Source organism: Mauremys mutica, chromosome 7 (assembly GCF_020497125.1).
Source record: "Mauremys mutica isolate MM-2020 ecotype Southern chromosome 7, ASM2049712v1, whole genome shotgun sequence".
NCBI lineage: Eukaryota > Metazoa > Chordata > Testudines > Geoemydidae > Mauremys > Mauremys mutica.
The window spans coordinates 113,023,545-113,051,190 of record NC_059078.1 but is presented as its reverse complement, the minus strand read 5'-3'; the positions used below and the strand labels follow the sequence as shown (position 1 = coordinate 113,051,190).

At 38.4% G+C, this 27,646-nt stretch overlaps 1 protein-coding gene across 3 annotated transcripts; it reads right to left on the bottom strand.

Annotated features, from left to right (window-relative positions):
• Nucleotides 1–334: 334 nt before the first annotated feature.
• Nucleotides 335–25,969, bottom strand: TIAL1 (TIA1 cytotoxic granule associated RNA binding protein like 1). Of its 3 annotated transcripts, none has more exons than XM_045025017.1 (12): nucleotides 25,684–25,969; nucleotides 16,467–16,563; nucleotides 12,470–12,568; nucleotides 12,162–12,216; nucleotides 10,190–10,277; nucleotides 8,163–8,238; nucleotides 5,450–5,558; nucleotides 5,047–5,142; nucleotides 4,858–4,942; nucleotides 4,084–4,207; nucleotides 3,133–3,272; nucleotides 335–1,942 (listed from the first exon to the last, which is right to left on the bottom strand). In XM_045025017.1, the coding sequence occupies exons 1-12, from the start codon at nucleotides 25,710–25,712 to the stop codon at nucleotides 1,825–1,827; spliced, it is 1,116 nt and encodes a 371-aa protein (XP_044880952.1). In that variant the 5' UTR covers nucleotides 25,713–25,969; the 3' UTR covers nucleotides 335–1,824. The 3 variants fall into 3 exon arrangements, with proteins under 3 accessions (XP_044880952.1, XP_044880951.1, XP_044880953.1); XM_045025016.1 differs by having other exon boundaries at nucleotides 12,470–12,619; nucleotides 25,684–25,968; XM_045025018.1 differs by lacking the exons at nucleotides 10,190–10,277; nucleotides 12,162–12,216; nucleotides 12,470–12,568; nucleotides 16,467–16,563; nucleotides 25,684–25,969 and adding an exon at nucleotides 8,709–9,047.
• Nucleotides 25,970–27,646: the final 1,677 nt, after the last annotated feature.

Genomic DNA, 27,646 nt, shown 5'->3' with positions numbered 1-27,646 from the left:
GATGTGTAGTCATTTTAACTACTTGGCTAGATTTGTAATATTAAAGCAATTTTCCATTTCAAAATCCTATTCTAACTTGAAACTAAAATAATATCTATGAAAGAAATAGAACAGACTAAAAAAATCCAGATTCTCAGAGACTCTCTTCTGGAATTGTAAACCCTTTAAATGCAACCATCCATTTTTAATGCAAGTTTACTTCACTGGACTACCACAGCATGTCCTATATGCTTTTTAAAAAATCAGTGCTTGTATCAGTGTATTCAAATACAGCTGAAACATTTGCACCCCCTAGCTGTCACAGGTAAAACACAGTACTTATAGCTAACTTACATTCATTTTCAACTTCAAATTTATTGAGGCAGTTTATATCAATGTATCCATAAAATAATTCAGAAATAACCCAAGTTTACCATTTAAACATCTTCATGATTTATCCATTTACACACTCAGTACACAAACAACCCAGCCTCTGTACAGGTTCATCACATGCAAACCACCCATAAAGACAAAAACTTTAGTTAAAAATAAGTCACAACTCAGTATACTGTTTCAACTGCATCTCCATTTACCAAATGGCACATTGAATATTCTGTAAAATAAGATGTTTTTAACAATCTTGTTAAAAAATTCTTGGGCAAAATATTCTAGACTTAAAAAACATCCCAAGATTTTTCAAAACACTCAAGATACTATACAACTTATAATAACCTTGAAATAGGTTTACAAGGTTGTTAACGAAGGTATTTACATACCCAATAATGTAAAGCAAAAAATTCAGATTTCTAATGACAAAATGTGATGCATTAAAGATTTATGAAATTAAAATTAAGGCTCTTTGTATAGTAATTTATGTAACTTTACATAATAGCCAACTTTGGAAATGTCAGTCTTGCACATTCTTGTCAGTCTACTGCATTTAAAGCAGTAGAGTATATTAAGTATTACTTTGAATAATTACAAGCTACTTCTATGTTTGAGCATGCTTTTGAAACATTGTAGTTATTAAATATTTACAATGTGTAGCCTTCAAACTTTATGTAAAAAGCACAAGTATGACTGCCTGACTAATACAAACACCATACTTGCAAAAACATTTTTGCTTCTCAAAATTAAATGCAATTACTACAGTTTTAAAAAGCAAACCAGAGATTTGAAAAGTTTTAGTATGTGCCTGAATGTGGACAGCAAAATTTGCTCAAATAACTCAGACAGTAATGTTTTTCAGCTTAGATTGAAAGTTTATTTTGTACCAGACTTCAGCTTCTTTAAGCACATAGAAAAATTAAATATTTTAAAAAAATATTTCCAAGAGCATGTATGTTTTCTGAATGATGCCCTCATATTTGTTGAAAAACCACTACTGTCTTACAGGGTGTAATGATTGGTCCACAGTTAAATTTCAGGATTTGTGTTTAACTGAAAGCAACTTACTGTATTTCAAATGTCATTTCTCTTAAAAAGCACAGGGATGTAAAACACTGAAGACAGAACAAAAAAATGGAATGGTAATCTAAGGTTCAAATTCATTAGCCATTTATCCTACTATATCAAAATTTGTAGTCAGAATTGTCTTTATTGACTTTATTTTAGTTTTTGTACACAAAGAAAAACATGTTCATATCCATCATGAACAAAAACTTAAAAAGGCAGAACTAGAAGACATGTGTGTTCTTCACCAAAGCAAAGCTGTGCTAAAGGTTCCAAACATTTCCATTTTTAAAATAAATATTTTCTTCTTCCGGTGTCTACATTCCAGTCTTCAGAGTATCACTGGAAACTGAAGCCTATCATGAAATACACACATTTAAACAGAGTCCCAGCTCACTGTGTTTGGTAACTTGCCATACCATATCCAGCTTGGTTAGGTATTACAGGAGCACCTTGTCCCTGGGCAGGCTGAGCACCAAATCCACCCATCCAGGCAGCAGATGGAGATTGGCTTTAAAAACAAACAAAAAAAAGGCAAGCCAATCAAGTTATTTACAAAGAGATGCAAAATCTGATATTGCTTCTGTTACCTTCTACTCCTGCCAAGGTCAAAAGCTTCCCAACTTCTCACAAAAATAATGCACATACAGGAAGATTTTAGAGCAGGTTCTTCTCCTAAAACATGCCTTCTTCTGGAAAAAACCACAAGCCAAGAAACCTACATACTAGCTGCACGGGCTAGCAATCTCCAAAGCAGAAAGGTATTGCTCAAATACATAAAAGGGAATTATTAAGGAAATCAATTTTACATGCCCCCATTCAAGTGAAACAAAAAACAGACAGAATTTGGTTTTGCTCAGATGGAGAAGAAACATTTCATTTGTTTCAAGAGCTTTCCGGACCCTATACAGTTTTCTTATCTACAGGAGCTGATGCCTTGGCAACTTGTTAGCATTTGGAGCAACTTAATTTTATAAACTCAGCAATATGTATTGCACCTTTTCCATTAATATTCAAATGCAAGAAAGCCTTTAATATTAAAATTAAATCTAAGTTAATCAAGTTAAACAGATTTTGTGTAGTACTTAAATATAAATTCTTGCTGTAGCCATACTCAAGTTTCTCTGGCTTTATTTCAAATGGAAATATATATGCAACATACTCAGTCTGAAGCCACTTAATTGAAGAAACACACTTGGGAACAGACAAACAATATCAACTTCTCAGCTGATTTTACAGCAAGAGTTAACATTATTCCAAGAGCTGTGCAAACTTCTATCAACATCACTGATGCATATGTATAAAAAAGGAAAGCATAATGGAGACACATCTGGGTGGGAGAGGGGAAACATGCTGACAAGTCAGCAGTGAAAAATATTACTGTGAAATCCTCAGGAGAATATTACAAAATTAAGACAATTTTTAAAAAACTGTTCTGGACATATATTTTAAATACTCTTAAGAGCGGATGAATGATCAGTTACGCGATCCATGCTCTTCAGAGTTAGTATGCCACTTAGGTAAATGAAATTCAACAGATTTAAGCTTCCTAGTGCAGAGGGTTTGGCCGGAAAGGCTTGAAGCCAAGAGCACTCCTGATACCAAATTAATCTGAAGTGAGGATCACTGAAGAGTTTTACCATTTCTGGAGAACTGCAACACACCTTTTTTAAAATATTTGAAACAAGTATAATCACTTACTCTACTCCAAATCCCTGTTGATTCCATGCTTGACCATACATTCCATAAGATGGTACTTGCCATCCGTTGGCCATATATTGCCCGTACTGCTGTGGATTTCCATAGACTTGACTCCATTGCCCCCACTGACTGTAGTCAACCTAGGCAAAAAAAAAAAAAAAAAAAAAAAAAAAATAGTTCATAGTACAACTCTAGGCCTGGTCTACACTGGGTGTGTGTGGTGGGGGGGTGGGGGGGGTCGATGTAAGATACGCAACTTCAGCTACAGGAATAGTGTAGCTGAAGTCGACATATCTTATTTCGACTTACCTCCCGACCTCATGGCACAGGATCGATGGCTGCGGCTCCCCCGTCGACTCCGCTTCTCGCCCAGGTGGAGTTCCGGAGTCGACGGGAGCACGTTCAGGGATCGATTTATCGCGTCCAGACAAGACGTGAGATATCGGTCCCCGACAGATCGATCGCTACCCACCGATCCGGCGGGTAGTGTGGATGTACCCTTACAGACGTATTAAATTTAAGGTTTCTGGCAAGGGCAAACCCTTAATCTATGGAGTTATGAAATTGCTGGAGTTACAATTCTTTGCTTTAATTGAAGAAAGAATTGCCTTTGCAATAAGGAATTTAAGGTTTCATTACCACCATAAAATAATTGACTCGGGATGGAGCTAGTCTTCAGTAGCCCAATTAGCTAGAATTTAGATATTTCCCAAAGCTGCTTCCCATCTTGAATCATACAAGAAGTTATGTTCCTACAAAGCCGCAAGCCCAACCTGGTAGTGAACTGCAATGTGCACTACCAAAAAGACCACACCATGCAATTTCACTAAATGTTTTACATTATTATTAAATTAGTAATTATCAATGGGGAGAGATAATGGTCTTACACATAACACAGCTGGCTTATGCAAAAAACACACACTAAATTTAAAATCTGTTTTTAGTAATTACCTGTTGGAAGTTTTTAGTCATATCAGGGGATTCTTTACCCCAATAGCATTTAACAACATGTCCTTCAATTGTAGTTCCATTGACTGAAACAATAGCATGTGCTGCACTTTCATGGGTTGAAAACCTAGAGATAAGATAGAAATGAAATTAACATTATGTTTTACTATAATTGATAGTGCTATAACTTTAAAGAACTGTGACTGCATGCATGCATCACAAGTAGAACTGGGTGAAAAATTGCTGACTGACTCTCCTCCCCTTCTTCCCCCCAAATACAGATTTGGGTCAATCGAAACATCTGTGAATGTGTGTTGAATTCGCCAAATTAGTTTAAAACAAAAAATCCAAAACACTTTGTTTAGAAATGTACTTCAATTTCATTTTTATTAACTCAAAATCTAAACAAGTTTTGAGGTTTTATTTTTTTCCACTTTTCAGTTTGCTGAAAGTTTAAAATGTTTTGTTTTGGGTTGACACAACCTTACCCCCAATGACCAGCAAATCAAAAAATCAATCAAATAAGAAAGATATTCAGACAACTCTAATCACAAAAAATGCAAAAATCTTACACCAAATTTTGGCTGCCTTTGTAGGCCTTTATTTTCTGAGGAGCAAATGCCCATAACCTTTAAAGCTTCAATTTCTCCTACAAATATATAGTGTAACAGTGAGAGCTTTTAATTTAACAGCACTGCTAATTCAAGTACACGTTACAGAACAATACATGAAATACTAATATATTAAACAATTGTAGATTTAGTTTAACAGCCTTACCTGACAAATGAGTAACCTTTTTCTGGAAAAACTCTTATTTCCATAATCTGTCCAAATGGTGAAAATGTCTGCCTCATAAGTTGATCTATAACAGATGATATTTTCAACCAATTCATTAGCAACCTTGGGGCTGAAAACGCATTAGTTGTTTAACACGTCTCCCGTACCCCCAATAAAAGTGACTCATACCTGTTAGTCCAGAGGCAATTCCTCCACAGTAAACAGTACAATTTTTTGGACTTGACTGATTTACTACATCTTCAAATCTCAGTTGTTTCGTGCTATCTATACATGGAAAGGGTCATTTTAAAAACATTAAAACAGGATTTGCTTTCCAATAATTTTTATACAATTACAAAATTATACATTTGACAAATCTGCTCAATATTTTAAGACAAATCAACATGAAAAATAAGAATAATGATTTAATATACTAGGCCTTTTATTCCTAATATGTGGGAGTCAAACACATACTAAATTACAAGTTAAGTAAATCTGATGGCTTAAGGGTATTGCTAACTGAACACTGTAACATCCAGCATAACAGTACATGTGCTGGAGAGCTAATACAAGCTTAATACAAGCATCTTACTTTCTTGTGTACTTTTAGGAGCAGGTGGTTTTCGTGTTGCCCAGTTAGTTCTGATTTGACGGCCGCCCAACCACTGGCCTCCCATGTGCACAATTGCATTTTCTGCATCCTGAAGGACATCAAAATTAAGACTCATTCAACGTTCATAGACAAGGAAAGAAGATAGGTAAGCCTACTATTTTTGAGAATGTACTCATTTGTCATTGGGATTAATTTACATATAGCAGCAATACCAGTTACTAATAAAGTTACTGCAGTTTTCAAGACTTCGGGTATTTAATATATAAAAGCAGCTACATCAAAAAATTTTGCAGTAACATCAAAATCCAGTAATGAAAAAATTACTTCACTAGTGAACTGCTATTTCCAATGCACAGAATACACAACAGAAGACAATGGAAGCTAGGTATATAGCAAGAATATTATACCTAGACAAGCAAAGAGAAACAAAGCCTATAATTGAATATCCAGTGGTCTCCTGATTAACATTATACAAAAGGTCACAGGATTACCAAAAGCAATCTTAACTAAAATAAATTAACCCAAAACGTAAGAGTTTAGTTTACAAAGCTCAAATAATACTATAATTAGTCTCTTACCAATAACTATATGGGGAACGTAGTATGCAAAAAAGCATTTAACAAACAGATGGAAAGTAACAAGAAACTATTATACTTGGATATAGAAAAACTTTCATAATCAGTTATAAATTTGGTTGATCTTATTGCTTTATCTAGAATATTCATAATGAATACGTTTCTGACCCACAGATTTCCAGTGTGACAAATTATGTATCAAGAAGGAATTCCTGCAAAAAGGTATTGCATCTTCATGTTCAAAAACATTATCAACATTTTTCCCTGATACAGCTTCCCGTTTGCCCCTTCGTGGTACTCAACTTACATCACCTCTGAACACAGTCCAATATTTACAGAGCCATAAGAGCAAACATCATCATACAAACATGGAAAATAAATACAGCCAATAGCCTGAACAGCTTAATTCAGACATAATTCACAAGTGCACCTCTGAATACAGATACTTTGAAGGAGGAGAGACAGGGTCATATGGCACACAGTTTGGAAGACTGTTTCAAAGTCATAGGGGCTAGGACAGGTTCCATCTCCCTGAACTGCAAGGTGCAAAGCTGAGAATACGTGGGTGGAAATTGGGAGGAACTTAAAGACAAAAGCAGGAACAGAAGCAGATGAGATATAACAGTGATCCTGGTCCTACAGTGTGTTGAGCACTTTCAGGACTGAACAGCACAAAGCACTCAGAACTTTGTAGGTTTGGCTCTAAGTGTTTAATGTTTCTGGAGGAAAATAAGACTCAAATATGACAGAGAAAGGGAGGGATATCAGAGAAAAGCAGGCAGGCACATGCAGGAAGTAATTTTTAAAACACTTATTTACACTTAAAATAAGCAGCGGCTGAGCTACAAGAAAGTAAGAATACCAAAAAAAGGCTGGGTTTGTTATCAGTTAAAATTTTGTTGTTGTTTTTTTAATTAAAGTATCTGGTACAAAATTATGTGCTCCTATTTGACACTAAGAAAATACTAAGTTCCAAACTGAACTGTATTTTCACTGGTACACTCTTAAAAAAGGAACAATCAGGTAATTTAGGCTCTATATAAATATAAACAAACAGTCTCAGCATTTTTTCCGCAGGGCTGGAAACCTTAACAACTTATGATAATGCAAGAGAATCAGAAAATTAAAAAAAAAAAAGACATCTCTACTTTTGCTGTCTGTATTAAGAAATGCCAATTAGACAAAGCATAAGTGGTAAAATGTAAACTCGAGTTTGTGTTTTCAATTTTAATAAACCAAGGTTTCTTAATATTATTTTCATCATGGAATGTCCTTTTAACGATGAAATCACTGAACTTCATTCAACATTACAAAAATGAAAAAGCTATGTGAAATACTTCCAACAACAAAGCACTAGATGTATGTTTGTTATAATCCCAAACCCCTGAAATATTTGTACATTTGTCTCTTTTTCAATACACAGAACAAGCTTAGGAAGGCAATATGGACGAGCTATGTAAACAATCCCTCAAGTACTTCTGTATAAAAATAGCTCTGTTTCTCATAGCTACCTTGTGTGGGCAATTCGTTTCACAACATGTTCTCAGATATTCTAGTTAGCATATGGTATAAGATAAAATTACTCTTTATAAAAAGCACCTTGTTGCCATAAATAGTAAGGATGTACCATTAACTATGGACACTATTTATTTAATATGATTCTAAAAAAACCAAGATTTTTAGCTATCCTATTAAAGGGATAGTCAATGTAAGTCACTTCTGTCTGGAATATTTTTACCCATTACTACTATATTTAAGATTACAAGGGGGGGGGGGAAGGGGGAGGAATCTCTTCACTTTTACCTTTTCTTTGACAGTACTTTGTTTATAGTCAATTTCAATATTTTCCCCTAAATGATCAATTCATTTCCCTTAGTAAAGGGATCCTTAGTAAAGGTATCACAGCAAGATAGGCATGGAAAAACTTTTTTTTAAAAAAAATAGGGGGGGAAAAAATCTGTAAAATTACAAAAATTTGTGGGATACTCTGGCAGGATTAGTACCTGAAACTTTCGACTCCCCCGCTCCCCCAATATAGATGACTTCAAGTCTCTTTAATCACTGCTTTGCATAATACTAGTCTGTATAAAGATTATTCCTGCAGCGTGGTTACTCACCAGTTTATTATAAAATGATACAAAACCATAGCCTTTTGATTTTCCAGTTGCCATATCTTTAACTACCCGTGCATCCCTGTGAAAAGAAGCACAGCTATATGAGGGAATTATTATTAACCTTCAAAATAAAAACTAAAAGGAACCACACACACTGTATTGTGAGCATATTTGTTTTTCTTTTTTTATAAATTCAGTTAGCCCTAAAACTATAGCCATTCCTGAACTCTCCCTATTGCTTCTTTACCTGTTAGAAAAAAGCAGTAGGACAAAAAAATAACATGTAATAAACATGCAACCTATCCACATAACCTCTTCTGGCTAAAACTAAAATGTTCAAACTCGAAGTTTAAAAAGGAACAAAGTTTCCTTTTCTAAAATTCTACTAGCTACGGTCCTCTAAGTTTTACTGTTCTATAAATTACTGTAACAGTTCTATCTACTTTACCATGCATTTTCTAAATAAATGTCTCCTGCCTAGTGATACAAAATATATGAAATATTAAAAAATTGAAAAAGAGGAAAAAAAATAGGAATTAAAAGGCATACATGGCCTGGTTAACAGATTTCTTTATTTTTCTTGGTCAATTCTCTACCATCATTTTGGAGTTTGGGCAGCTGTAAATTTTGAAAAATTGACATTTTCAGAAATTTAAGAAAGGATAATAAAACTAACAACAATGCTAAGCACACCAGTACGAAAACAACAAATTTACACAGAAATTTTTAGTGAGTAAGTTAAAATGATTGGAAATATAGAACTGCACTGAATATAGAATGTTAAAATGTAAATACTAAAATATGTATATATAAATAATGTATAATAAGAATAAATAGAAATGAGAAAAAATCTACAACTGAGTTCCAGTGTGCACAGTTCCTTGCAGTTAGCCTTCAAGATCCTGTCCATTCTTATGAGCAATTCTGCAAAATAACCAGAATGCTATTACTTTTAATTGTGACTTGGACTTTAGAAAAACTGCAGGTCTCAGGTATAAATATAGACTGAGAAATAGAAACCTGTATTCTTTTTATATTGATTTTTAAACAGTACTACTTACCACATTTAGAGATAAAAAGCAAAGTATACAACAAAATAGCAGAAGATAAGAAATAAGGTTTATGGTTCATTAAAAGTGTACAGAACACGAAAAATGAGAATTTTTGTTCTTAGCAGAAATATAGTCCTGTAAAGTAGCACAAAAAGTTCACGTGTAACTTTTTTTTTTAAAGATTTTAAAAAGAAAGTTATATGAGATCAATGTACTTTTTTGAAGCCACTACCTTATTCAAAGAGACATACATGCTTTAGCACTTCAAGAATTCTTGTAATGTTTAACATGTTCAATTAAAACACAATAGATGTTTTGAAATCTAACCTCAGATATGTAATATAGATAGGTATTTATCCCTTAACTGGCAGAAGTGTGCACAAATATAAACACAGCATTTTTTCATTGAAATATAGCACTTTTAACTTAACCCCCCTTCTATTAATTGAAAAGTTATTTCATACTTCAGAAAAAAAACCTTACATTATACAAGATATGTTCACAACTTAGCTAAGTTTTACAACTAGCTACACTTACTGCATCACAAAATTACACCTTGATATTTACCTGCTTTCCTATACTGCCTATAGGCAAGTCTGATGGAATACACACCACTTGTAATTTTTGAAATCACTATTCTGCACGCAAACACTAAGCAAAAAAATTAGTCACACTAACAAAAGCTGTTGATTTGTTATTTTTCTGGTTATTCAATTAAAAACCGGAATGACCTTTATATGTAAATTAGGTTAAAAGCATACTGCTTTCAACAAGATTGGAGAACAGAATTCATTAAATGTATTTATAAACATGTGATGCACAACCTGAACTGAAGACATCTCACCATCCACCCCAATATAATGAAAACCTTATCACACAATCTGCAAAAAGATGAAGAAATACTATTTCAGACAAAAAACAAACTTATGCTAGAGTTTTCCCTGAACTGATGTTTGCAATATTGATTATGATACTTACGATATTTTACCAAAAGGAGCAAATGCTGACTTGATGTCTTCTGTTGTTATTTCTGGACTTAAATCCCCAACAAACACATGGAAGTGATCTGCAAATAAAACATTATCTAATCAAATATTTAACTGCTATCTTGCAATTTAACTCCTTGCATACTTCTGAAAAAGTGAGTTTGAGCAAAGAACTGGAATCCAGGAACTCCCAAGAAATTTAATTCAAGGATTCCATCAGACATTCAACAGCAATTTAACTTCTCCACCTCAGATTTTTAAAAAGGCTCCAGAGGTGATCCTGTCGATTACCGGCCAGTAAGTCTAACTGCAGTACCAGGCAAATTGGTAGAAACTATAGTAAAGAACAGAATTATGAGAGAGACGGATGAACATGATTTGTTGGGAAAAAGTCAACATGCCTTTTGTAAAGAGAAATCGTGTCTCACCAATCTATTAGAATTTTTTGAGGGTGTCAAACATGTGGACAAGGGGGATCCAGTGAATATAGTGTACCTGGACTTTCATAGAGACTTTGACAAGTTCCCTCACCAAAGGCTCTTAAGCAAAGTAAGGAGTCATAGGATAAGAGATAAAGGTCCTCGCTTGGATCAGTCACTGGTTGAAAAACAGGAAACAAAGGGTAGGAATAAATGTTCAGTTTTCACAGTGAAGAGAGGTAAATAGCAGGGTCTCCCAAGAATTTGTACTGGACTAGAGCGGTTTTCAACATATTCATAAATGGTCTGGAAAAAGGTGTGAACAGTGAGGTGGCAAAGTTTGCAGATGATACAAAATTACTCACGATAATTAAGCCCAAAGCTGACTGTGAAGAGCTAAAAGGGATCTCACAAAACTGGGTGACTGGGCAACAAAATTGCGGATGAAATTCAATGTTGATAAATGCAAAGTTATGCACATTGGAAAACATAATCCCAAATATAAATACAAAATGACAGGAACTAAATTAGCTATTACAACTCCAGAAAGAGATCTTGGAGTAATTGTAGTTCTCTGAAAATGTGCTCAATATGCAGCAGCAGTCAAGACAGCTAGTAGAATGTTAAGCACCATTAGGAAAGGGACAGATGACAGAAAATATCATAATGACTCTATATATCCATAGTACATGCACACCTTGAATAGTGCATGAAGTTCTGGTTGCCCCATCTCAAAAAAAAGATATATTTGAATTGGAAAAGGTACAGAGAAGGGCAACCAAAGTAATAGGGGTATGGAATAGCTTCCATATGAGGAGAGGTTAAAAAGACTCAGGACTGTTCAACTTAGCAGAGACAACTAAGGGGGGATATGATAGGGGTCTATAAAATCATGAATCAAGTGGAGAAAGTGAAATAAAGAAGTGTTATTTACCCCTTCACATAACAGAAGTAATTGGGGTCACACGAGGAACTTAATAGGCAGCAGGTTTAAAACAAATATAAGGAAGCACTTCACACAACGCACCGTCAGCCTGTGGGAACTCATTGCTGGGGATGTTGTAAAAGCCAAAAATATAACTGGGTTAAAAAAAGAGTTAGGTAAGTTCATGGAGGATAAGTCCATTAATGGCTATTGGCCTAGATGGTCCGGGATTCAACCCTATGTTCTGGCTGTCCCTAAGCCTCTGACTGCCAGATTCTGGGTCTGGACAAGACAGGATGGATCACTCAATAATTGCCCAGTTTTGTTCATTCCCTCTGAAGCATCTGGGATTGGCCATTGTCAGAAGACAGGATACTAGGCTACATGGACCATTGGTCTGACCCACGATGGTCATTCTTATGTTCTTTAGTTTCCACCATTTGTAAAATACAGGGAATGTTTTAAGACTTCAACTGTAAACACGAATGTGGGTATTTCTGCTATTAAAACTCAGCATGAGAGGTAAAATACAATAATATTTAGACATTTGTCACTGCAACCTATTTTTACACTAATCTCTATACAAATATTTCACAATGTAATACTGTGGTATTACTTACTGGATGTATCTTTTTTCTGGCTACTCGGTGTTGTTGCCCAGTTTACTTTGACCTCCTGAAAATAAATGTCAGATTTAGCAAAATTCATAAAACTAGAAATTAATGTACACGAAGGCCACTTACAAATATTAACCTACACAAGTTCTCCTCCAATAGCAAGATAAAGAGTTTTTTTAAGGCATCAGAGGATGTATTTTTTTAAGCAAGACTGTGATTAATCGTTTTCAGTGAAATTCTTCACATCATAATTTAAATTTTTTACATAAATCTAATTTCTTAAACCTTAGCCTTTTTTTTATACAACTTACCTTTCCCAAAATTTTTCTCCCATTCATAGCAGCTAATGCAGCAGCTGCATCTCTGTGTTCATAAAATTCCACAAAGCAATAAGGGTCATTGCTTGTATGCTGCAAAACAGAAAATCCAACAGAAGAGTTGACCCTTCTGCTATCGGGTTGCTGAGAAGAAAATCCAGGAAAAAATATTACTTATAGCTAGAAACTTTAACAATGTTATTTCATTAGTATTAGATATAACCTTTAAAATAACATTAAGAATAATACATTGAACTCTAATTTTTTTAATTCTTTTTGAAGATATTTCAAATATGGACATTTCTTATCAAGGTTAAATCCATTTTTAAGTCTTCATTTAGCATTAGTCTACTAAGCTTAACACATACCAATTTACCTTAAGGTTACCTTCAGAGGGGAAAAATGGGTTTGGGAAATTCTGCATCTTTAAAACATACAAAGAAAGCCCGAAAGGTTTATCATTCCTCTCTTATCCCCTCCAAGTTTTTCTTCTTCCTCCTCCTGATTGACAAAATCTTTCCTTTATTTGCCAAAGGACTCCTTGGTAGACCAGAAAACTGGAGTGGGAGATCTCTTAGCTCCAACAAGTGAAAATATTGAATCTTGTCAACAGTTGGATGCAAATATCTTTTGAAGGAGTCAATACTAAAGTGTAAAAGTGACTAAAAATCCTCTCTTCACAACTGATCAAGCTTTAATCTCGATACTCATGATGATATAATGCTACATGGTTTCCAATCATCCATACTGTATGCTACGAACTGCTGGGGTTGGAAAGACCTGAAATTGTAATGTAAAATCAAGCAGACAAACCTGTCGGACTTTCTTTAGACCTTTTGAAGCAGGGAAAAAGAAGGGTACAAACAGCCCCATCTGCCCTTCAGGTCACTTTTAAATAATACTAATTGCTAAACAATTTTATTAAATACAACAGCGACATTAAATGTCTTCTCAGATCATTACAGTATGAAATTCAAATACTAGGTTTTAAGCTTAGTGCACACTGCAAACATTTTTCACAAAGTTGGAGTTTTACACTGGGATATCTGCATTGATATTGCATGTACAAACCCAGGACCAAAGAGCTCATAAAGCAAGTTCTGAAAAACAGCTAATTTAAAACAAAATTCAGTTCACTGTAAGAACCTCATTTTCCCTTCTGCCTTCTTTCAGATGTATAGGAAAATTTCTGTTGTAAATTAATTGCTAACCCACCGTGCTCTTGCACAGCAGCACTTTCTCCAGTAATGCCAGCAAAAATGTGGAGATTGGGTCTTTATTTCACACTGCTTTAACCATTATTAGCCAATTGTTGGTTCATATGCGAAGTATCAGATACAAAGAAATGCCTATTTAAGGGATAATATGTGCTCAAATATAGTTTCCAGAGGGATATAAAGGAAGGCAGTCACTCACCCACATCTCTGATATTGACATAAGAGAACTGGATAGTCTGGCCCTAAAGCAGCGCTATGGGACAGTGAAGAGGGCAGAAATAGCCCTCCAAAACACCCTCAGTACAGGGCATCTGCCAACTGGTGCAGAGCCACCATGTAGTCTCTACGCTGGCCCTCTTCTCAGCCCTTGTGATAAGGACATGTCAGGAGGAGGACAGGATGTGGCTGGAGGCCTTGGGAAGCATATCTTAGAGTTAGGACAGTCTCATGGCTTCACTAACCACCAGGAGTGGGGTAGGTGCCCCAGAACACCACGGATACAAGTGAGGCTTAATGCCCCCTTTCTCTCTCCCCCCATCACATTCCTGTTACATGAAGAGGAAGAATGGAGGAAACTAAGGATCCATAGTACATGTATTAGAGTTTATTCTTCCATTAGAACCTGCCCAATTTTCACCCTCATTTCAATTAAAGGGCCTTTTAAGGAGTGATTTGGGATACCTCGGTTTTCGGGTGTCCAATTCAAGATACCTTTAAAGGTCCCAATTTGCAAAAATTACTGAGCATGCACTCTGAAAAAAATCAGACCCATTTAGGCCATCTCAAGATGGGCACCCGATATCTCTAGTCATTTTTGACTATTTGGTCCATGTCTTCTACAAGAGGGATAACAAAAATGGAAGCACAGAGCTGAGAGCAAAGGAAAGTAGCATACTAATTAGTCCTGGGGAAGAAACTATGCACCATCACAGATGGACACATTCAATACTATTTCCACTGGGGGAGATGACAGATAAGTTGGTGACTAGGTCTTGAGCAAGATACTCTTAAATAGGAGAGCTAGTTTAGTGCCCGTGAAAAGATGAGAACTAAACACTGATTTTAGAGAGAAGGACAGGATAGGCAGGTGCCGCTCAACCTGTATACATAAGTATAGTTTTGATATGTCTTCACCTGCAATACACCCACTATTCTAGTTCTGGAAAAGAGTCTGCCAGTTGAATGTGAATTATGTACTCATGTTCAAGGTGTACAAATGGGAACAAGGAGTAAAAGTGTTTTAAGGCACCTATTACTCAAACTAGGTTTGAAATGCGTTTCCACAAATTAATGGCTGTTGTACTAACCTACTGTACCACCAGCATAATATTTCAATCTAAATCTGAATGAGATGCAATTCCACAGACATTCAGATATTTGCAGTCTATTAAATACAATATAAAATACAAGTGTTATCATGCTGTTTGTAGTGAACCACCCTAACAGAAACATCATACATTCCATTTTCTGTTTTCTCTCAATCTGAAAACTCAGACAAAACAAAGATGCCAGTTAATTTCTAAAAACAAGCATTTAATATTTGGTACTACTACAGGCCACCAATTTCAGGGTGAACTTTGAATGCACACACGCTTTAAAGGCCATAAAAGGGCCCCGCACATTTGGATACTTTATTACAGGTGAAACCTGTAATTTGACTATGAAAATGGCACTGATTCTACTCTTATTGAGCTATTTTCTTTCATATTAGATAGCTATGTCAGATAACTCAAGGATAGACTAGTAGACTGGCTGAAGAGTACTGGGTCAGTGAAAGATGCTGGAATATCAACCCTTCATCCATTCTAGATTATTTATTGACAGCTGCTAAAGTCACTGGGTAAGGAAGTGAACATACATGACTGAGAATTTATCTACAGTAGATATATTACTATAACTCCATTTAACCATCCATGGTTATTAAAAATGTAGAACTATAAAGATTGGGTTAAGATGTCTGCAGTGCTAGAAATTCCCATTAAGTTGTCATGAAACCAAAGGATGCCAATACTCAATTATACAAGCTGAAGATTGTCTTGGAAGGAGCTTATTCCTAAAGAGTACATGGCAACAAAAACTCTGTCGCATCAGATGTCAGCTTGTGCTCAAAGACTGTCAACGGCTGAGTCATGCATAGTGTTGAGTCCAAATAGATAGAGCCCTGCGCAGATACAAAATTATACTCATGGATTCGGATATCCACAGATATAAGTGAGTATCCTCAGAACTGCAGAGCTCTCACAGGAACCGCAGCAGCGAAAGGAGCAGAACATGGGGCTTCTGCTCCCATTAGCCAGCGCCTCGCGCCAGCTCAGCGCAGCTGTACTGCCCCTATCCATGCCTACTGGGGCGGGTACCAGGCTCACCGGCAGCTGTTCCTGGTCACTCTCTTGTGTTCAAGTGGCATGCACACCCCCAGACAGGAGACGCAGACAGCTGCGTGGAAGGGCCAGGGGCAGGGCTGGGGACAGTATGGAGGAGGAGAGGAGCTGCCGGCGCGGGGCGTTGGGTCCTGAGAGTGGCAGCCCCACGTTCTGCTCCTTTCACCACTACTGCTCCTGGGAGAGCCCAGTGGTTCCATGGATACCAATTTATATCTGGATCTTTGGGTATAAATTTGTATCTGTGCAGGGCTTTATAAATACCGCTTGCTTAGGAAGCTACATTCTACCATACACCAGCGTTGCAGAGATATGCTGCCAATCTGATTTTCTGCATTTTTATGCAAAACCAGTATGCTATATTTGATACCATTTGGAAATGGAAGGCCTTACCTCTGTTATCATTTTACAGCTTTTGCATGGTCCAATCTGGCTGAATAACTGAAGTATAAGTACTTCAGTCACATCTCTGGAGAGGTTTCCTACATAGCTACACAAGGAAATAAACAACATTTTAAATCCAGCAACTTTATCTTCAAGTTTATAATAGATTTGAACATATTATATGATTTCTATGTAAAACCTCCTTTTAAATATCCCACACTGAACAAAATACTTTACAATATTTGCATATGAACTTATTCACAGTTACTAAATTTACACGTTTCCTAAATTATAAGATTGGCAATGCAACCGAATCATGAAACTAGAAATAGTCATGTAATAGTACATAGCAGTATTACTTTTGTCAGCAGCAACAAAAAGGGAGAACAGGCAATCAAATTGGGAACGATGTTTAAAATCAAGTTTTAGTATCCACTGACTACCTGCCTAACACCATTTTGGAGGGTAGGAAAAAAATTATTCTTTTATATATCCAACATCATATTCCTTAATATTTTACTGATATAACTCATCCACATGTGAAGATGACAAGTTCTCATAATTAGAGAGCTCAATTCTTTGGTTCTATTGCATCTAGTCATTTGGGAGAAAACAACACACCCACAAACAAGCAATGTAACTTAGAAGGTAGTATAGACAAGGAGTATTCCATCAGGCGTCTGTTGTGGTAACTGGGAATTCTAGAGGGAGGGTTAGTGTATTAAAAAAAAAAAGTACACATGCACCAAACACTCTTGCAAGTTTTGACCAAAAGTCATTCTCATACCAACTACTACACTGCCCTTTTCAATTTTTTAAATTTTTTTTTTTTTTTAAGACTTAAGAACTTTTTAGTACTTACACAACCTTCATGACAATTCCAAATTTAAAAGTGTATCGGTTGGTCAATTTCAGGTCAAAAAAAGTTTCCTACTCAAACTCCAACAGGAAGCTTCATCTACTTTCTTCAATACTGAAAGCTATTAGAGAATCTAGAATTCACCTCCACAAAAGATAAAGCCATGTCACGAAAAACTGCTGAAAATCTACATTTTCTAATTTGAATTATCAAATTTCATTAATTAAATGCACAGGTGTGGAACTGAATTTATATGTAAAAATTGTACAGAGATATTCAGTGTTGGTTTGTCAATAAAGCCTCCAATATGGAGGACAGTAACATTCACATCATGTAGGTATATTTACAACTTAAGAGTATCACAATACCATCCAACTTTAAGTATTCAAATGTGCCTGTTAAATCACAGACACTTCGCATTAATGTATCACTTTCAAAAAACTTCACTATGAAGTTCAATTCATATGGGTAAAAATGAAGGCAGAAATACACTAAGTGAAAGTCATTTAAAGTCTGTTTGAAAAGTTGCTTCCTTCAACTAACAAATGAGAAACACCAAATTATCTTTAAAATCACTTTTTAAACACTTACATTTACTCCCTTTTGTCTGTTTATTACCTTTGAAAAGCCTGAAATAAACTGCCAATGTTATAGTTCCCTATTGGTCAGTCTTCTACTCCAATGGCGCTGAAATCAACCCTACTTACTTAGCTGGTTTTGCACCAGTACCACACACATCTAAATCAAGAGAAAACCTTTTAGGTTTCAAAACAGCATTTGTTAATTACTGTTTCTGTGAAGGTAAATTATTTGTTTCTCTAATCTCTCAACAAGGTCTTAAATTTTAATTGGGGTCCTGAAAAACTTTTTTAAGGTATCACCTGGATATAAATTTTCCCATTTAGAATATGCATGCATATTTACAAAGTCAATTCTATATATAGTAGGGAAAACTCACTATCAGAAACTAATGGTTCACAACATTTTAGAATAAATTTCACTGAACAAACAACTTTTTTTTAAAAAGATATCCAGACAAACCAACTACACACATACATATATGTGTAGCTGGTGTGTGTATATATATATATATATATATATATATATATATACACACACACACACAAAAATATACAGCAGCCAGCTACACAAACACTACCTCGACATAACACAACCCAATATAACATGAATTCGGATATAACATGGGAAAGCAGTGCTCCGGGGGAGGTGGGGGGGGGGGCTGCGCACTCTGGTGGATCAAAGCAAGTTTGATATAACGCAGTTTAACCTATAACACGGTAAGATTTTTTGGCTCCCGAGGACAGCGTTATATCGAGGTGGAGGTGTACATAAATATATGCCATACAAAAATTAGTTTAATTTTTAAAAAAGCTACTAAATTAGGGGTGGGCAAACTTTTTGGCCTGAGGGCCGCATCGGGTTTCGTAAATTGTACGGAGGGCCAGTTAGGGGAAGGGGGTCGTGGCCCGGCCCCCAACTCCTATCTCCCTCCCCCCGACTCCTACCCCATCCAACCCCACTCCCCTGACAGCCCCTCTGGGAACTCTGCCCCATCTACACACCCCTGCTCCCTGTCCCCTGACCCCTGCCACCCCATCCGACCCCTCCTCTCATTCTTGACGGCCTCCCCGGGACCGCTGCCCCATCCAACCACCGCTTCTCCCTGTCTCCTGACTGCCCCATTGCCACTCCATCCATACCCCCTCCTTCCTGACTGCCCCCCGGGACCCCTGCCCCATTCAACCCCATTTCCCTACTGACCACCCTGACCACTATCCAGACCCCGCCCACCACCCCAAACTCCCCTGCCCTCTATCCAACCCCCTTCTCCCTGCCCCCTTACCGTGCTGCCTGGAGCACCAGTGGCTGGCGGCGCTACAGCCGCCACCGCCCAGCTGGAGCCGTGCCACCTCACTGCCACTACCCAGCTCAGAGCACCGGGTCAAAGGCCAGGCTCTGCAGCTACGCTGCCCTAGGAGCTCACAGCCCCACCGCCCAGAGCATGGTGGCGGTGGCAGAGCGAGCGAGCTGAGGCTGTGGGGGAGAGGAGACAGCAGGGATGGGGCCGGTCAGGATGGTCCCATGGGCCGGATGTGGCCCGCAGGCCGTAGTTTGCCCACCCCTGGACTAAACAATGCTTAATGTTTAAAAAACTTGCAGACTATTCATAGTCTGAACACAAAATTTAACCTTCGAGGATGTTACTAGAATCAGACCAAAAAAAAACCTCCATAAAATAAAATAATCCTTGTCAAGAAATAACCATTATTTTTGTAAGACCTACATAATGAGCACTTGTGTTTCCTCTGCTAGCGCTGCAGCAGTATAAGCTAACACATTCCCAAATGGTGTACATAGTCCACACTCATCAACTGTGCTGCACAAACATGATAGTAAATAGAATTAAGTCATGTTGGTTTCATCTCTATTGTCTCAAAGAAATGAGGGAAGACGACGTTTGCAATATAATAAAAGATCAGAAAGAGCATCATTCCAAGGTGTATATTAATACTGTGCAAAAACTATACAAAATAGAATCTTTTTTGTATTCGGCGGCATTTCGGCAGGTGCTCCACTGCCGCAGTGGTCCTTCGGCTGGCACCCGCCAGCCAAAAAGGCTGGGGACCACTGCTTTATTGGCTTAAGAACAAGTTTTTTAAAATTCCCTAAATGCGTATCAGATAATTGCATCACTCTATATTGTAGTGTTTTCCTTCAACTTTCAGTGTTACAAAAAAAATAGACAAAAGCAGTTAACACTATTCTTAAATTGCTACCATTCTGAAATTGCAGTACTGTAGACTCAAGTACATCTATACTACAAAAAAAAATAAAACCTGCAGCAGCAAGTCTCAGAGCCAAGTTAGATTGACTTAGGCTCAATCTATGCGGCTAAAAATAGCAGTGTAGATGTTCCCTTTCCGGCTGGAGCTGGGTTTCAGAGCCCAGGCTCCATCCCAAACAGGAACATCTATAGTGCTATTTTTAGCCCTTTTGCACAAGCCCCATTACCTCAAGTCAGCTGACCCATGGTCTAAGAATCAATGTCACGGTTTTGTTTTGCAATGTAGATGTACCCTCAGACCAATCTGTAATATACTGTATATACTGTAATATACTGTATATACTGCTATGCAGATATATAATATCTGCATAGCAATATCTGCAGAGTCCAGATTTCTAGAACTACATGAACAATTTGGCCATGCAAACTTATACAAGTTTGGGCCAGGCGGAGTTAAAGATCAAGATTTAGCTTTAATATTTTATGCAGTCTTTGTACTTAATATTAGCACTGCCCCCAATATATTCAAAGATGACTTAAAACAAAATACAAATATCAAACAACTTTGGTGTAAAGTACTTGTCTATCCCAAATAACCAGGGTAAGGAAGACATTCAGCACCTTTGGAATTGAAGTCTTATGTTACCAAAATCCACTCCCCATGAAGCCACAAAACACCAGCTTGGCTTGAGTGGCAAGCCAATATACTTGTGACTTCACAACAGCCAGGGAAACAGCTACTTGTAACATGCAGCCAGCCTGGAAAGGTTTTTTAATAAAATTATGTATAGTTTAAAAGTTGTACTATGTATTTAGACTATAAAATACTAAGTTTGCAGAACTATGCAATATGATGTTTCGAGCAAAGCAAGTGCTTTTAAAAATACCATTTTCAAAGTCTTCCAAGCTTTTTATATTATTATAACCCTCAGGATAGTAGTATGATTTTGCAAAACTGAAACATTATACAATAGAGAAAGGCACTTATATCTCTTTAGGCTGTCTCCTTAATTCATGGGACATCAATATGCTGTGGCTTCATGCACACTGACATATTTGTACGGTGTCTTCACTTCTATAAAACTGTGGCACTTACATACTACACTGATAGGCATAGTTTAAAAACCTAGACCAGATACCAGAAGTCCAAGACATTGTACTACTGAACGATTTTGACAATGTCTACAGACCAAGGACTTCTCTTCACTACCGGGATAAGTCAACCTAAGTTACGCTACTCCAGCTATGTGAATAACATAGCTGGAGTTGACATAGCTTAGATCGATTTACCCCGGTGTCTTCACTGAACTGCATCCCGTCAACTTACTTTAATCTTCTCAGGGAGCTGGAGTAACAGGGTCAACCAGAGAGCACTCTGTGGTCGATTTAGCGGGTCTTCACTAGACCCACTAAATCGACCCCTGATGCATCGATTGCAGCAGTGTGGATCTCCCCATAGTGAAAACCAGCCCCAAGAAACAATATCTGGAGTTCACAGATCCTGTTAAGCTAGCAGAAGAAATATCCTAACAGCAGAGTACAACAATCAACTAGGCTGAAGATCAAAAAGACTCTGAGGGTGACATGTTTTTTATCACTGTACAATAGGCAAGTGAGGACAGCTATGTTTATAGCTATTTCTTTTTGGTCCGTCAAAGTTCTTCCAGGTTCTACCTTAAAGGAGGATAATGAATGTTTGTGGGGAGGGGTAAGAAAAGGGGGAAGTTATATGGTGAAATTTTCACAAATTCTAACTCTCTGACTTGGTCAGATGGCATCATCTCACAGATACTGCTAGAGAGCAGCAGCAGAAGAGGAAATGCTTTAGAAATTCCATATTGTACTATAAAAATTTCAATTGAAAAGAAATTACCTTTATCTATGAAACTTGGCTTTAAGTGAAGTTTGAGATTCAAAGTTTAACAGTTTTAGCTCAGTGCCCCATGGATCAGATTCCAAATTCCAAAATACATAATTTGGCATAGTGGGTGATATAACACCTTTGTGTACAGTGGTGACTATTCCAAGACTGCTAATATGGAGAATTAACAACTTGAGTGTGCAAAAAGGGCAGTCCCAAGTCAGAGAACAGATCATTGGCAGGAATCACGTTCTAGCTTCCCAGGGAATCAAAGTAATAGACTTCAATGTCTACTGCTTGTGAAGGATAAGGATCTGACAGACTTTACAAGAGTAAGTTTGATTCCAACTAAAACTTACTAATAACACATCTTGTTGATATGAAAGTTCTAAAGTACTCTTACCAAAAGAGCTTTTGAGGCCTCAAAAACTGTATTGATTTTTTGTTAGTCTAATATATTTTATTACTGATTTCAGTCTCAACCAATGTGGCATTGAGGATCAATTCAAAAGTACTTTTTTGCTGTTACTTTCTATATAATGTTAATAAGGAGAGACTCTGATCAGAATCCAGACACCATTATATGAGGCACTGTAGAGGTAAATATAGTTCTTTCTTCTTTACCATACTGCCATGTTATGCTGAATTATAAAAATAAGCTGACAATTTATCAAAATACTACCATTTCCTTTGACAAGTGAGCCAACAATAATTTTTTTCAGATTTATATAAATGCCTGTGAGCTGTGAGAGGTTAAATGGTCTTTAAATTTCTAGTATTTCAGATACTTTTAACCATTAAGAAAGTCATTAAACACCAGAAAGTAATATAATACCACTTGAAATACTGCAAAATAAGTTAATACTGTAGGCAATTAATATTTAAAACAATTACTTTGGGTAAATGCCTTTGGGTTTTTTTTTCCCAATTAAAACATTTGATCCCTAACTTGCAGGTGTCTATAGAAGAAAAAATGGTAACTTACAGTATTTTCCAGTGTGGCAATAGAAGAGAACTCCTGAGATCTATTATCTCTGATAAGTGAAATACCACATGGGCACAGAACCGTGACACTTATTTTATTGACCACGTGATTATACAATTGATCAATTGGGTTTAAAGATAAAATACCTACTACTTACTTTAAAAACAATTAGAGTTCAATGTGCATTACTATTTGGTACTAGATGTCAGTGAGCATCTTATTCAACTGAAAGGGCATGAATGTTATACAGTAACCTTAAAAAGGCATGAATGTTATACAGTAACCATAAAAAAAAACACAAGATGAGCATTTAAGTGAGAATCCTAAATTTAAAAACATTATTGGTATTTCAGATGAAGCTAGAGGTGTTGGAATGTCTAAGCAATTCTACAGCAGGATTTTTCATATTATTTATGCAAGAGAAAATTCTTTGTATTTTAAGAAAAGCACTTACTGTATATTAACTTCACAAATTAAGCAGAGATATAATCATATGTGATTATTCAATCTTCTTCTGCAGCTCTTCTGAGGTGTTATTTCAGACATCTTAGCACAAATGTAATCTTGTAATTAAATAGCTAAGGGTTAAACTAGTTCACTTCCTGATGCCTCAATCAAAAGTATAAACTATTAACTCAACACCAGAACTTGACAGCAGCAGTCAGAGCACATTTAAAACTCAGCCTAGTTCTAACTTTCCCAGAAGTTTTTTTGTTTTTAGAGAGGAAGTCAGGAGGATATCTAATTCATTAAAAATAAACTAAATTAAACCTCACTGTGCACCTTACTCTTTCTCCTTCCCTCACTTTAAAAAAAAAATCCCTAAGATTATTCCCCATTGTCATAAGTGAATTCCAAGTCCCTTTAGGCAGTCAATATCCATTTCTAAAAGTTATTTGGGTAGAAGGACTGAAAGTATGCACCTCAAAGAGCAAAGGCAGGCCTGGTAATTGTTATGCTAAATCAGGAATTATCAAATCCAACTTTTGTGGATTGGGGAAGAGGAGGGAAAGAGACAGACTATCACCTAGAAAAATAAAATTGATTAGAGACCAATTTTATTCCCAACTCAGTCTGCATTTTTAAGTGTCTCAACAGCCCAAATTAGCCCCCAAAGGCCATTTCAAAGCTATTTTCCCAAGGCAGGCAAGAGGGCACCCTCTTTCTTGCCCACATGCACAGTCTGAGTCTTTTGTATTTCATATAGTACAGGGGTTCTCAGACTTTTGTACTGGTGACCCCTTTCACACAGCAAGCCTCCGAGTGCGACCCCCCCTTATACATTAAAAACACTTTTTTATATATTTAACACCATTATTAATGCTGGAGGCCAAGCGGGGTTTGGGGTGGAGGCTGACAGCTCACAACCCCCCATGTAATAACCTCGCAACCCCCTGAAGGGTCCTGACCCCCAGTTTGAGAACCCCTGATATAGTAGATACTGCTCTTCACAAAACTGGCAGAGGGAGCTGACTTTATAAACTAATTGAAAATAGTTTGAACAAAACTTATTTTATATATAGACCTTTTAAAATGCATATAAAGAGTGCCTATTTATACTTTCCAAAATATTCCAACATAACTAAAGCACAGCATATTTCAATATGACTATTAGCAAACTAAGCGACTCAAAAGCTCACATTTGTTTATTTTTAAGGAATTTTTGTAAGATTAAGCTCATTTGCTTAGAAGGAAACCTTCAAGCTGTTAGTAAGTCATCATACACTGACACAAAACTCAAGATGTAGTGATTTCTTATGACAGTGTATAGCAAAAAACATACTATATAAGTACTGGAGAAAAAACATTACTTTTCTAAACACCCAGTTTTAGGGAAAGAACCCCTCTTTCACAATGGTCTTCACCTCACCCCAAGAAAGAAGATGAAACAATGAACATCTGTTTCATGACACCACAAACTAGAACCATGAAAAATCCATTTACCTTGGAGTAGTTGTGGGTATTCTTCTGCCACATATAATATTCAGGTGGGTGAAGGGAGGGTTTAGTCACAATAACAAAGCAGGCATATGTACATGCCTACCTTACTGCTCTTCCCTTAGCCTTAAGAGTACAATAAGGTGCATGCCTTCCTCGAAACTGTCAGCCATTGATTATGCACCCCATTCACGATTCTGGATCTCCCCAGGGCCTCCCTCTATACTCACACGGCTTCTGACTCTCCACTTCCCTCCCGAAGTCAGTATCATCCTGACTAGTTTCCTCCTCCTACCTCACTTAAATTCTTGCACTTTGCCTTTCAGTTGCTGGATCCTCCCCCCAGTCGATATTTTACTCCCCCCTCCCAATTTCTGGACCATCCCCCCCATATCCTCTGCCTCCCTCCAGGTTCTGTTCTCTCTCCCCGAAATTCTCCTCCCCCTTTTCCCACTTTCTGTAGTTTCCTGTTCCCTTCCTCTTGCAATCTCGGTCGCCCCCCAACTCCCGTCCATACCTTCCACCTTCCCCTTCCTCTCTCCAGTGTCTGTGGTCTCTCCTCGCCCCCCCCCCGGTCAATATCCGCCTCCCTCCCCGGGCCAGGCCCCTCACGCTGTGGCAGCACGTCCCGCGCCACGCTCTGAATTCCCTCCCCACCCTCCATATCCCCCCGCTAGTCCCCGGCGTCCTCCAACCCCGGGTCCACCCGGGGGCTGCTCCTGGCCAGGCCCCCTGGGCCCCCACTCCCCGCCCGGCTCCCGCTCCCTCTTCACTCACAGGGTCCTGGGCTGCCCGTCGTCTTCCATCACGGCGTGAGGGCCGTCCGCCGCCGTCTCCGGGGGGCGCGCTGGGGGGGCTCCGCCGCGCAATGAGAAGGGAAGGTGAGGGCCCCAGCTCCCCTCGCTCCGCCTCGCCCCCGCGCCAGGTCCCGACACCGCAGTCCGAGTACGAGAGGGAGGCAGCACTACAAAATGGCCGCCGCCGCCAGCCACTCAGGAAGCCGCGAACTGCGCAGCCGCAGCCCGCTCCCTCTCCGGCCGGATTCTCCTTCCCATTCCCCTCCACAGCGCTGCGGTGCCGTCTGGGGGCCGTAGTCACAGAGGATAAGACTTGGGTAGGTTGACGGGGTTACCCCACGGCCTTCTGGGAATTGTAGTTCTAGGAGGCGGGACTATCTCAATACCCCCAGAAAACTGGAAGGGATGGGAAGGCAAAAGACTATAACTCCCAGCATGGCCAGCGGCGGACGGACCAGGCATTTTAGGGAGAACATAGGGCATCCCCCGCCCCTTCTCTGAAATGCCCGGTGCCACAGTTCGTTCCCGTTGAGCGGGGCGATAATTAGCAGTAGCTGATTCGCCCCAGATAACCTGGGTGGGTTTAGTTGCGGCCTTTTAAAACCTTGAGTAACTCGGCCTGCTTGGACTGAATAAACATCGATATTGTTGAATTTCAGATTGTTCTTTGCTGGAGCGAAAGGCTAAGTGTATGGTGAAAGCCCAGATCCGAGGGTTAGCGCTGGGCTTACGCCACCACCTCTTGCTCTCCTCCCCCGCCCGCGGAGCCGGGCCGCAGCGACCAGAATCTGGAGGGCGGGGGAGCTGGTGACCTCACTCGCTCCCCTAGACCCCGTGTCAGCCTTTGCTCTGCGGGATGGGAGCGCCGCTGGGCCAGGAACATGCTCAGGAAGCCAAGCGCCCTTTTCTGTGACTGGGGGGAGATACGTAGCGTTAGTACTCAGGCGCCCCACACCAGCGCCCGCCCCCCACCCACGGGGCAGGCAAGGCAGGCGCCCACCCCAGCCCATCCTGAAAGCGTTAGTAGCAGGGGGCAGGGACCGACATTTTGTAAAGCATTTGGGGTTCCAGCTTGTTACACTCTAAAGGGTCCTGCTTCTGAACCCCCCCGTCCTCTGAAAGCAGGTCTCATGTTAGGCACCCGTCCCAAAATCACCAGTTGCTTTGGAAAACAGGCAAAGACACCTTCTGCTCTCGCTGCATGGACGTTGAAGTGAGCCTGGCAAAGTTATCATGTACATGTTACCACCCAACCAATAATCATAGAGTATCAGGGTTGGAAGGGCCCTCAGGAGGTCACTTAGTCCAACCCCCTGCTCAAAGCAGGACCAATCCCCAGACAGATTTTTACCTCAGTTCCCTAAATGGCCCCCTTAAGGATTGAACTCACAACGCTGAGTTTAGCAGGCTAATGTTCAAACCACTGAGCTATTCCTCCCCCCAAACCCTGATCTTTTACTTCCAGGTCCCAAAGTACAGAGTAGGTGTAGGTTGATTAAAATCCATGAAATTTTCTAATGGTGTGTTTAAACTCTCATAGCCCACTTTCTGTAAAAAGGTATTTGCTCTAATGCTGCTATCTTTCCCCAGTGTATCAGTTGTTCCACCTAACTGTTGCCTTCACCCCAGAAACGGTTGCATTTAATAGATTCATAGACTCCAAAGCCTGAAGAGACCATTGTGATCATCTAATCTGACCTCCTGTATAAACAGGCCATAGAATTTACCCCCAAATAACTCCTTTTGATCTAAAGCATATCTTTTTAAAAAATCTATTCAATGCTATTACATGTACCAGCACAATTAGAACCATTAAAAAGTGTTGCCATTTGCTATGCTGCAGTGTGTGTGATACTCCTTATTCTTAGAATGTAAACAAAAATGGAGATAAATTTTACTACCACTCGTGGGTTGTTGTTGTTTTTGTTTTTTTTTTAAGAAAA

Coding starts and splice junctions, on each gene's coding strand:
- TIAL1 (XM_045025016.1), bottom strand. CDS start 25,712: ATGGAAGACGACGGGCAGCCCAGGACCCT. Junction 5,559..8,162: donor TATCATTTTATAATAAACTG/GTGAGTAACCAC, acceptor GATGTCCTTCAG/GATGCAGAAAATGCAATTGT. Junction 5,143..5,449: donor TCCTAAAAGTACACAAGAAA/GTAAGATGCTTG, acceptor TTCCATGTATAG/ATAGCACGAAACAACTGAGA.